This window comes from Barbatula barbatula (assembly GCF_947034865.1).
Source record: "Barbatula barbatula genome assembly, chromosome: 4".
Lineage (NCBI taxonomy): Eukaryota > Metazoa > Chordata > Actinopteri > Cypriniformes > Nemacheilidae > Barbatula > Barbatula barbatula.
In genome coordinates this window covers 5,534,547-5,546,966 of record NC_136768.1, presented here as the reverse complement: position 1 = coordinate 5,546,966, position 12,420 = coordinate 5,534,547, and the positions used below count along the sequence as shown (strand labels likewise).

The following is a 12,420-nucleotide window of genomic DNA, read 5'->3' as shown; positions in this document are numbered from 1 at the left end:
CCCCTACGCTGCCATCTTTGCTTTGATGTCTTCATTCTTCTGCAGTGAAGTTATGAAGCGATGTTAAAGCAGGTCGCTCTAAGATAATGCACCAGTGGCGCACAGCGTTCTTGCACAGTGTATCGCACGCATTTTCTGGTTTTCTAAAGCTTCAAAGGCCTACCGGGAGTCCAGTCAACAACAAGTTGGGAAAGGGAGACTTTACCCAGTGTGAAGGTTCTGTCAGTTTTTCCAATCTCGTGCTGATACAAACCTGACTGACCTGCTTCAGTGAAACACAAAATGAGATTTTTCCAGAATGCCTGAGTTGCTTTTTTACACAACGGAAGCCTATTATGACCAGGTCAAACTTCATAAAGGCCAAAGAAATTACATGTAGCCCATTTAAGACCTCTGAAGCCATATTATATGTTTGTGTAAATAAAACATTTTAATACAGTTAATACTTTAAGTGAGTTAATAAAATAACTGTGACATTTAATGCCATATACGATCAATATCTAAATGTTGAATATACACACAGGTAAACTATTTCAGTTTTAATAATTGCGTAAATATTCCATTAAAGATCGTAAAAACATTCAAGATGGTGTCAATTGTGTATTTAAGGACATTTCACTCAGATATTTAAAATATGCCATTGCGAACCTGTATAACTTTATTTCTTCTGCAGAACATAGAAGATATTTTGAAGAACTTTGGTAACCAAACAACATTGTCCCCCAATGAGTTACATGTCTCAATATATGTTTTGTTGTGAAAAAAATGTGTTTGAACAACACGAGTGAAACAAAGTATGACCAGAATTTGTATTTTTAATTCTTGAGAAACTCGTAAAAATTATATATTCTTCTATAATGCCATTGTCACTTTCATATTGCTAAACAGAGCACTTTTGATCTCCCAAAAAAAGGTCCCACTACATCTTTCCTTTATGGAGGTCAAAGAGTCCCATTCATCAGATTGATTCATTTGGATTCTCATGAATTTCAAAGATGTCTTGCAGTCTGAGTTTTAGCCTTTAAATGGACTCGCCTGGCAGACACTTCACGCAGCCAATTACCCACAACGGCGGCCCGCGGTAGACGCTGAAGCACCTCTCACCTGTTCTGCAGATAAGCTACAGAGAAGGTGGACAAACATTGTGGGCTCAAATGAAAGGTTGAATCAATCTCAAGAGTTAGCCACTTAGTCACGCGATCAGCCGAAGGGCTTTCTGCTTGAAATGGTTAGCGACACTGTTGGGAATCTCAGTGAATAAAAACTCTTTTGTGTGAACCCGGGGGGCCGGTACACTTCCTCGCTTTTGATATACACAATTATAGAAAATGTGACTCATGCAGTTTCGAGCTCTGTCGCCGCGTCAGTTCTGCTTAATTGTAAAATATCACAGTTACGAATTAAAACCTGAGAGCAATTGCATGTCACCAGGCACCTGTTCATTTATCTTTAGATCATCTTTGTACTCTTCATCTGGCTGTCTACCAATTATGTGGCCATCTAGCTGAACCCTGCTATGAGATCATCTGCCGCTTTGGGTCGGGCGTGAACATTAATGAGCTCACCGATGGTCCGCAGGGTCAGGGTGAGAAATATGAGTGTTTGAATAGTTCCACAGCCACCAGGTGCAGCTCCAGCCCAGAGGTGAAAGATTACATATGCTTCCCATCCAGAGGAATCCACTGTGGAACAACAGAAGCAGGTGCGGTCCGGGGATGAGTTATAGCCCTGGTGCCAATGGTCTGCCCTGATGGCTGAGCGGTTCAGAGCATTATCTGGACCCAAAAGATGGAATGTATACTGGTGTGAAAATGCTAGAATGTTATTGCAGAAAATGTTTACAGTGTTGGAAACAAACAGGCTCGACCTTGATCTCACAGGTTCGCTGACGAAGGTTTTGAAGTTAAAATAGTGACGGTGTCGAAACAAATGATGCAAGATGTTTTCTTACAGCTAACTTTATTGTTCTGAGACAGCTTTTAACTAGTCATTTCCTAATTCATTTTTGTAGATTTGTGAAGTCGCTTCCTACTAAGTTTGACAGCAAAAAATAAGTATATTGTTTTACACTATAACACATACAGTAACATCTTTTGTAAAATGTTTCTTTTCATTTAAAATTCAAATACTTGTTGTACGGTATGCGACCCTGGTGTAAAAATGCACTATAATACACTTAAGTGTAAAATAAAATAAATTTTATACTAAATATAAAAAAAAGAAATTTTTATTTATTATCAAAAACCTTTAAGTGTATTGAACTGTGCTATTTTGAGACATCACGAATAGAAGTACAGAAACTATTTTTAGTTTAGTGTGACAATAAAGCATTTGAAATACAGACGTGCACTTAAATGGTGTACTTGGTGCACTTTTTTACGTAGGGAATAATTTTGTCTGTTTTTTCTGCTGTGGGCTTTATTGATTTATTCCTTCAAGTCCTTTCAGTGTGTTTTTCACTATGTCGGTGACCAACTACATTACGTTGAATTACTGGCTGTTTGTTAAATGCCCAGTACTCCTGCTGGACTCATTTAGTATCACTTACCTTAAGTCAGTTGATCTTACGTTCTCTAGTAAATCCTTTTAATGACTGTAGCTTTCAACACTTTACAGAAGTTTGTTTGCAAACAAAGCACAATGAATCAGTTTTGCTTGATGATTTCTATTAGGTATCACACCACAAGCACACCATTTCACAAAAGTTACCAAATTATGGAATTCTCCTGCATATTGTAACTGGTACATTATAAACACAGGAAGACTTATAAAAAATGATGTACTTCCTTATCTGGGTATGTAGCAGCCAGCCAATCAGATCCGGGCTTTGCACTTTGCCAAAACGAGAACTGAGCCATGGGTGGCTTGGACTCCCCTAGGCCAAATCAAAAGACCTTAGTTCATTTTTTGTCTTTTCTCTCTCTCTCTTCTCTCCTTTCTGAAATGCACCTCGCACTTCCACCTCACAAAAACCACCAGGGGTTGAGTATGACATGAACTGACTGTTCAGGTCACTCGGGTTAAAATTGAAGGGCTTTTATTCTCAGGACATCCTGCCTCTCCACTCAGCGGTGAATGCGGGCAGAGGCTCCCCGCCGTACCCAAGAGGCTGCTGGGAGTGTTGCTCCCTTTATGTACGATGTAGTTCAACTCTCCTGCCCTTGTCTCATCCCACTTTAAATAGTCTGAGATCATTGCTAAAAATAACAAAGCCGCTCCTTCGATCTCCCAAGAGAGAAGCACCATGGTTGTCTGTCTTTAAAGTGGCCTTAAAATACTGTGGTTCTTTATAAAAATAAAAGGGTGTTTAGATGTGCTTTTGTTTTTAATGTGATTCATCTGGAGCAGGTTTTTCAACCTGTAGAGATGTAGGAAATCTCCTCCAACATATGGACCCCCAGTATTAAGATATATAGATTTCCTTTTACACTGGCCTAATGTTAGAAATGAAATGAGTCACAAAGAAATCAGAAGTGAGATAATAGTTATAGGTTCTTAATGTTATATATAAATTGGAAATACAAAATATGCTATATAAATGAAATATGTGCAGTAGTCTACTTGTCAGCATTTGTGTTTCAAATTATTTAGTCCAGACAAACTCTGTTCGGCTTACATTTCAGGAAGCTTTTAGGAAGTGTTGCTGTACATTCATGTCATATCTTCAGCTCCCCAAATGAGTGTACAGGTATGCATGAGCGAGCTTACTGTGACCTGACAGAATGACAGCCTCTCTCTCTCTCTCTCTCCCCCGGACACACACGAAAACCTTCCTTCTCTTTCATTTTCCTCATGCTGTAAGACCAGAAATCTATTTCTTCTGCCCAGGCTAATGCACGGCGTCTTAAACCCAAGATTGTGTTAATTTATTCATTGGCACCTGTCTGCATCAACCAACCTGGATTGTCTTTCTGGCTGTTGGGCACATTGATCTTTACCTCGCTGTCGGCCTTTCTGTCTGTCAACTTTTGACATTGTCATCTCTCGTCTAGAGTGCATAAGTACCCTTGGGTTTTTTTCTTTAAATGAAGGATGAGTAACAGTAAAACCCGGCCATCACCACTTTCAGAACACCCACTGCCTTAGAACCAACCGGAGCACTTATCAGAACAACATCACGCTTCGCCAAGGTTGTGTGTGTGTGAGCATGTACCGATGGATTTATGCATGTGAGGGGAAACCGGGCCAGGAACTATGCGGAAAACAGATGCCGGACAGCTGGTGAGGCTGAAGCAGATCTCCGACGGTGCTTGTTTTGGTTTCCTGTGTGTGTGGGGGTTTTTTGTGTGACCTCTGGGTGTTGTAGAAGGCATGGCGTTTCTGTGTGGCATCAGCAGGGCTTTCCGTGGCAACGCTGGTGAGTAGCACATGGGATGGGAGAGAGCGAGACATTGAATGCTGTAAATAGGCTTTGCCTAATACGGTTAATTATCGCCCCGCTGTGCAGCTTTGTTTTCTCTAAACTGCTAAGTAGTTTTGAATGGGGATGAAGTTTTGGTGTGATAGAACATGTAAAATGAGAAATTGTGTGTTAGCTTGTGAGTTTGTATTTGAAATCTCAATTTTTACCAATGGCATTTGGCCAATTTCATTATCTGGTTCCATGTCTCCAGAACCAGACAGGCATTCAAATATCTTATTATTCAGATATTCAGTCTGGTTTGACATAATGTCAGCCGTCTGCATAATAATGTACGAGTTACCTAAGAGATACCGTTGAGGCACCTTATTGGTTGGCTAGGTGAGCTTGTGATGTGTTATTGGATCTTAAGAATCCTCTCACCTCTGCTGTCAAATCTGTATATAGAAACTGCAACTAGATTTGCATAAATTCAGAATAAAATAAGAGTTACAATGCCAATTGTGTCGTACAGTGTATTGTAAATGCTTTCCGGGGTTTAATGTGTTTGCTAATGTGCGCTGAGCATATTTTAGTGTTTGGCTACAATATGCATTTGCTTCCGGGGCAATTGCTTAACCGTTGCTAGGGTGCTCTGGGTGGTTGCTAAGTGGTTTTCTAAAACCAGAAAACATCTCTCTTCTTGATTTTTTTAAGCTCTAAATATATTCGATGCAAACAATATTCACTTGTTTCATCATCAGCCGGGCTTAATTCAAAAGTCCAGTCAGTTAGGAAATAAATAGCTGTTTAAGTTTCATTCATATCTGTACTACAAAAAATGAGTTTTTAACACTTGCCATTAGGATTGTGTTACTAATGTGCAATGAGTAATAGTGATGTTTTTCTTTGTAAGCACAGCAGATGAAGCTTTTAAAAGGAGAATGTTCATTTTCAGCCAGACTTTCGAGGGCACTGAAGGAGAAACCACACGTTAAATTGTCGAAAGTCTATATAAGTATAATTTGTGTTTTATCAAAGAGTGACAGCAGAGAAAATCGTGCAGTTCTGATGCGATACGTTTAGTTCCTTGTTGCGTTTGCGCTCTCATTATTTTTGTTTTTGTGTGTTAACACAATAACAAGTGGTGAGGATGGCACTTCTTCTTTTTGCGATGGTGTGACGTACGGAGGATAAAGCTATTTACACCTTCAGCTTGCAGAAAGGTCTCACTCTCTCTCTTTAATTCAGAAAAATGAGACAAATCAAATCCAACAGCTTTTGAACACTCCCAACCCGCAGGCACCAGAATGTGTTTTTTTAAGCACACCGTAACAGTTTGCACCAAAGACTGCAGAGACGAAAGAAATTCACAGCAGAAAGCATGATTGATAAAAAGCGTTTTCTTTAGCAATAAATAAATGAAACAACATCTCTGTCTTCATTCACAGTGACGCACACTGATGAGGTAGCGATGCCTTGGGCGAGCGTATGAAAAACAGCCCACATGCCGGTTTGCGCTTTGCTTAGCGGACGGCCGTGAAAAGCTTTGAATCTTTGTCGTGCCGGAGCCTCCTGCGCATCGCTGATGCATTATTCTTGTTTTTCTCCACATGAAAACAAATAAATCTGCTCCTGTGTGCTCGCCCTTGTTGATTTTGGAAATCGAAATTTCGCCAGGCACGCTTGAATCGGATGATGTTATGGGAAGATATAAAGCTTGCTTTTATTTCGGTAATCTCATCCCGTGATGCCTTTAGCTCAGAACCTGTGACAAATTCAGGGAAATCTCGTTCCTGGATGTGCCAGTAATCCATTTACTGACCCTTCTGTTGTTCAGAACGTCACCTGCTCGCTCAAAATGGCTAGATGTAATGGCTCATGTAGTTTACCTCAGATGGCTTGCATTAAAACCACATTTCTGTTACAATATGTGGGGGATTGCATATCGTTTAAAAGAATAGTTCAGACAGAAAAATACAGTAATTTTATTTACTCACCCTCATGTCATTCCAAACCTGTAATGCGTCTGCAGAACACAAACGAAGATATTTTGAAGAACGTTGGAAACCAGACATTATTGGCCCCCATTGACTTCCATTGCATGGACACAGAACCACTGTGACATTTCTTTAAATATCTTATTTTGTGTTACAGTCACATACAGATTTCGAACAACATGAGAGTGAATAAAAGATGACAGAATATATTTTGGCATGAACATATACAGTGTTATGAAAAAGCAAAGCAAAACTACCCAAAAAAGAACATCAAGCTAAATCGATGACGATAGTGAAAGTTGAAAAGCCAGCGAGAGTCAGTTGATAGTCATGAGCTCAGTCTTTGCTGTATAGTCATGTCACAGACATCAGACACGCTCTGAGAGGAGAAAGTGTGACATCTACAGAGCGGTTCACAGAAACTGTGGACTTACAGTTCTATGCATTTGAAATGAGTATGTCTGGCCTTACAGTACAACCGTCATCTTACACGTACTATAAAAATGGTGCCAGTCAATGCATTTGTCCTCAATAGCGTTTTTTTCTTGTTGTTTATGTAATGACTATCAAAAAGATATGATTAGATTTTGATGGTCCCTGCATGTCTTCTGCATGACGCTGTGTCAGGTTTATACAGTATTTGGTACATCACTGTTTTATTTATATTGAGATATTGCTATGCAGACGTTGGCATTCGTATACAATCATATGTTGCTTCTGGCAGAAATAGCATTTTAAATCCCAGATTTTTATACGATGTGAGACTTTTGTACTTTACTTTTCAATATATGTAATTTCGTTTTTAGCTATAATTTCGCTTTACTGTAATTCTTCTCCATTATCTCCCTCACATCGTGCTTTAATTTCACATACTGTAACATCACAGATTCAGCCAAGATTGCAGTCATTCATTCTGTAATTTGGTGCTCGTGATATGACACCCAGAAATGTCACCGGAGTTAGATCCGTAACTGGCAGGAGAGATATTGGAAAAGAGGTTTTTGTCATCTCCTGTAGTCTTCAGAAGAGTTCCTGTTCATTTTGACCTTCCCTCATTTCACAAACAGCTATCGCTGAGATATGATTTATTAATGAGATGGCATTTTTAATACCGGTCTTTTCTGCCTTTGGTGCGGGATTAAAAGCAGTTGTTTCCATGGATAAGTTCAACGATTTGTACCCAACCCACCGACCACACAGTCAAACTGAGCTTGACTGATGATAAAGACCAAATTACCCATCAGCCGCTTTAATTTCTAGGAAGACCAGAATTGTCAATATAGCGGATTATATATCTGTCTCATTTATATTCCTCCCACTAGGCGGTCTGGGGTTGTCAGTCGAGCGTGACCTTATTAACCCCTGCTACTACATAATGTATTTACAGCAGGTATAATCCTTTTTTCTGATGAAATAACATTTTCTACAAACCCATTTTGCGCTGTAAATATTTAATCATATTACAATAGATGTTTCACCGGTTCTTGTTGTATTGTAGGCCTGTTTGAAAGTCGCGAAGATGGAAAGCGTGCGTTTGCTCGCTAAAATATAACACATTTCTTTTTGTTATCACATGACTATGGGTGCCATTTTTAATTAACTTGCAGTACATTTATTACAGGCAGATTTTCCCTGGAGCAACACAGGTAGTTGTTATGCATGACCTAATCCGCAGATCATTACCATACGGGTATTGCAGTCCAGACACGTACAGTAACTGATAGTGCTGAGAAATAACAATCCCACAAACCCACTGCTATGAGACAGTCGATCAATGATGAAGTTATCACGCCTGGATAACAATTACTGGTAACACTTCAGTATAGGGGGCAATTCTCACTAATAACAAGTTGTTATTAACATGCCTTTTATTGGCATATTGGCTGTTTATTAGTACTTCTAAAGCACATATTCTGCATGGCCATATTCTACATCCCCTACCAACTACCTTAATAACTATTAATAAGCAACAACTTAAGAGTTTATTGGGGAAAACGTGGTAGTTAGTGGTTTGTTAATAGCGAGAATTGCTGCCTGTACTGAAGTGTGACCCAATTACTTTTCATTTCAATGATTTACTCTATTAATGAGTGTTGGATTTTTGCGTTGTTATGTGGTTAATAATATACAGAATGTGTTGTTTTGAGTTTGGTTCATTACTGGTTGTTACAGCGATTGCATTGCTTTAATTGCATTGCATTGCATTTTTATCAGCGACTCTAAACAGAAATTTTGAGTAGCACTTGGCCGTGCAAAGTCGTTGACGTCTGGGCTTTGCTGTGACATCATGATATAAAAATATAGAATATCTTAGAGCTGTGGCGATCGTTTATGGTATGCTTTCTGTTGAATCCTTTTGGTCGAGCTGCCACCATGTGACCTGTTTCAACATATATAATGTTTAGATTTTTTGGTATTATATTTTTTATCATCTGCTTTAGCCCTAAAAGCTCTGTTTTAGGATTAAGCTTTTAAATATCTTAATTTTAATTTGGTTAAAAGTGTTGTTTTTCATTGACACACAGTACATTTGTAATTGTAATAATTTTATTTCCTTTTTATTGTCATTTATATACTGAAGTCACAAATTTATTTCTATTTTATTTCTTTTATTGCACATTTCAAATCAATTTAGATTTTGTTTTTATTGTAACTTAACATTTCTGTTAATCCTTTTTATGTAAACCACTTTGAATTAGCTTTGTGTATGAAATGTGCTATGTAAATAAACTTGACAATGACAATGAATCCTTGAACAAATGTTTTTAAAAGGTTTTATTTAAATTCCAGATTAAATATCGTCTATTGTAATCATGAATTGTGTTCCGTACGTCAGGACGGCGTCTTCTTGTGCATTGCTAACAAGTTGCTAGGTTGTTATGAGTGGTTGCTAGGCTAGGCTGTTTATTACCATCCCAGTTCAATCCCCCCAACGTCTCCAATAATAGTCCTCGATAGGCCTCATGTACATCCTTCAATGTACACTAAGTCTATGTGATATTTTTATTTCCTGTTTTATCGGCCGGCTGGGAAAACAAGAACTCTGACGACTTACCCCAGAGAAGTATTAGCACATCTCCTGATTTATTGTTTCACGCTCTAATGTGCCCAAAGTGCACTACTTGCGTTTGGGGGTTCGTTCAGATCTCCAACCGTAACTAGGAACACCTTTATTGATTTAATGCGGTGTTCAGAGATTGTTTCCCATCTAATCGTCGTAAATGAAGTCATACAGGTTTCTGTCTCTATCACGTCTCTTAGAGTAGAGGCGCACAGTACTTGCATCTCCACTTGCATGTGATCTGCGGTTGAGTCTTGCTGCGCTTTGCTCCTGCAGTCAAAGTAAACAGTGCACGGTGTCTGAGGCCTGTTGTTCTCTTATGACGGGACTCCCGCTGTCTCTCTCTGTGTTCAACCGCTCTGAATCTGAACACACCGAAGGCCAAATCGAGCAGCTTCAGCTGGAGCTCCTCAAGTTCTGTAAATCACAGATGGAAAGACACGGCTCGCTGTACAACATTTCGGAGTGGATGGGGATCGAGATGTGTTGAGAGAGACTGTGTGTGTCTTTATTATGTTTACCCGTGGGTGTGAAAAGCTGACAGCTTTCTTAAGCGCGTTTTGTTATGTCGAAGGCTACATCCTTTTGAGTGTGTTGAACTCTTTAATACATTACAGCTAGCATCCTATGTAAAGAACGCCACCTTGATGCTTGCGTGTGAAAATAAAGAGGAGATTTTGCTAATGAATCAAGGTTGAGTTGGAGTATGTCTGTTTGTGTGAGGTTGTCAAATGTCTTTTGGTTTTTTGTGTTTTGCAGATGAGGGGCCTTACACTAAACACTCCAATCCCTCCAGGCCACCAGACGGAGCTCTTGCAATTAGGAGACAGAGTATTCCAGGTATGAAGCATAGCCTGATGGTGGGTCCCGAAAACGGCCCCAACTAGTTTCTTGGCTGTGGCTGTGTGGGGACAGCCCAACAAATATTACATTTTTTAACAGTTCTATTTTTGCTTGAAGGAAATGAATGATGTTTTTTAAAAGGTTTTTATTCTTTTCGGCAACCACTTGACCACGTTATCTGGGATATCGAAGACGATGAAGGATGCATACTTGCTGGCTTCAAAATCCAAGCACCCAGTAGCTCAGTAAATACATTTGTATACCGAAGAACACAGAACTTGCAATGGCTCACTTATCCCTCCAAAAATGCTGTAAATTCAGCATGCATTCCATTCAGACTCGCATATGGGAAGGTTCTGTTAAATAACTCTTGTGCTCAGTTGTTTAATGCTTAGAATACGAGGTATTAAGAAAGAAAATAGCATTTGTTTTAGTGGCGTATGATTGTCAAGAAAGAAGATATATTACCATATTTACACACCTGTCCTTGTCTAAACGTTTGCTGCTAATATCATGTCACAAAACGTTGTAAATTTAGATTCTCTAAAAACTGGCTGCGGTTTGTGTTCAGTGAGAATTTCTAGTAGGTTTTGTAAGGCGTTTAAAAGTGGCTTTTGTAAATTCATGCAAGCTTACTTAACCAATGCTTCTAGCGCTGATAAAGGCTTCGGTTTTTAAATGGGATTATCATGATGTTACTAGATCATTTGCATTTACATTATTTGGCATAATGTCAAGTGCTCAGTGTGCATAAAGTGCACTAATCCAAACATTGTTAAGACTTCATGTTTCAGTAAAAATTTCACATTTGGTTAAAACAAAGTCTAATCAATTGTGTAATATATTTTTTACACACACATTATAGTTCGCCAAATAGGTTTCTCATTCATCCATTTTCTACAATTTGTTTCTCCATCTTAAATATCTTTTGATGGAAATAACAGCAGCTTACAACCTGACATAAATGTTTGAGACGCATGTAAATGGTCTCTCTGCATGACTTTCTTTCCTAGCTAAAATCTTTATAGTTGATCCATTGAACGTCGGTACTGTTTGAAATAAATCTTATGGGGCATCCCATAAAGGTTTTTTTAGATAATGCCCATAGTAGGACTGGACGATATGGCCAAATGGTATATTGAAATATATTTATCATTTCAGTCAATACGATATCATTTCGATATGTACAATATTACGGAAAAACTGGCAAGAACACCTACAATGGATCCATTGGCAAAAAGTACATTTAAGTTGTGAGAGCCCCCTGCTATGAACAATAAAATGCTCGTCAAACTCATTCTAGATGCCAGGAGTGTGCAAACCTCCATATGATAAGAATAAGATAGGTTTGATTTGTTTGATCACTTCCATTTGTGATATTTTATAGTTTTACTATTAATAATCTAACAGGTGTAAGGTGTAGGAAAGTAGAGAATGAGTTTGTGTGTTGAAACTTTTGACTGGCAGTTAACATAATGTGCACAGTTAAATCAACCGACTATTTCACCCGGTATGCGACGGTCCTCCTCCCAGAGCATAGTTTCTATGTACATCATTCGCATCAGGCGCCCCCTTTGTTAATGTAGATCCTTTTTGAAGCAGCTCTCATTTCTATGCTAGAGGTAAAAAATGTCTCGGAGGGTGTTTAAATAAATTCCCTGTATAATCTTTCAGTTCAGAGCGCTAAGCACATCAAACCCATCTTAAGAAGCGGTTAGCGTTTAGCATGACGGCTTTGGGGCACGGTGCCCACGTTCTGATGTAGCTCCATGCCGTAGCTCCTTGGACTGGCGTATTAAACCATCCATCTGAAGATAGATTAGGCGCAGGCTGCGAACGCTTCTCCCGAGCTCTGTGTGATGGTTTTGCGGACGTGCACATCAGCGATAGTGGCATGTCTCAGTGCTCCCTCATGAAATGGGATTTTGCCAAGAGTGGGATTATAGGGGACGGTCACAAAATACTTCACATACATCCAACATTAAATGAGGCAGAGGGAATGTGAGTGAACATTGTAAGAGGCCATAGGTTAAAACAAAGACAAGGAAGTTACATAATTCGATGGATTCCTTACATTGGCGGTTTCATAACTAGAGGCATGAGCCTTATGCAATGACAATTTTTTACTGTCACACATTATTATATAAACAAATTATTATAGCAATATTGCATTTAAT

The 12,420-nt window shown here is 39.0% G+C and overlaps 1 protein-coding gene across 4 annotated transcripts in view; it reads left to right on the top strand.

Moving 5' to 3' along the window:
* The window catches only part of grip1 (glutamate receptor interacting protein 1), a 181,661-nt gene that overhangs the window by 110,809 nt on the left and 58,432 nt on the right, over positions 1-12,420 (top strand). For 3 of the 4 annotated variants that reach the window (XM_079454783.1, XM_079454782.1, XM_079454784.1), the window contains exon 2: positions 10,160-10,240. The exons of the other annotated variant lie outside the window; for it this stretch is intronic. In XM_079454783.1, coding sequence (XP_079310909.1) covers positions 10,160-10,240 — 81 coding nt within the window. The remainder of the gene's footprint in view (positions 1-10,159; positions 10,241-12,420) is intronic. 4 annotated transcript variants of the gene reach the window in all.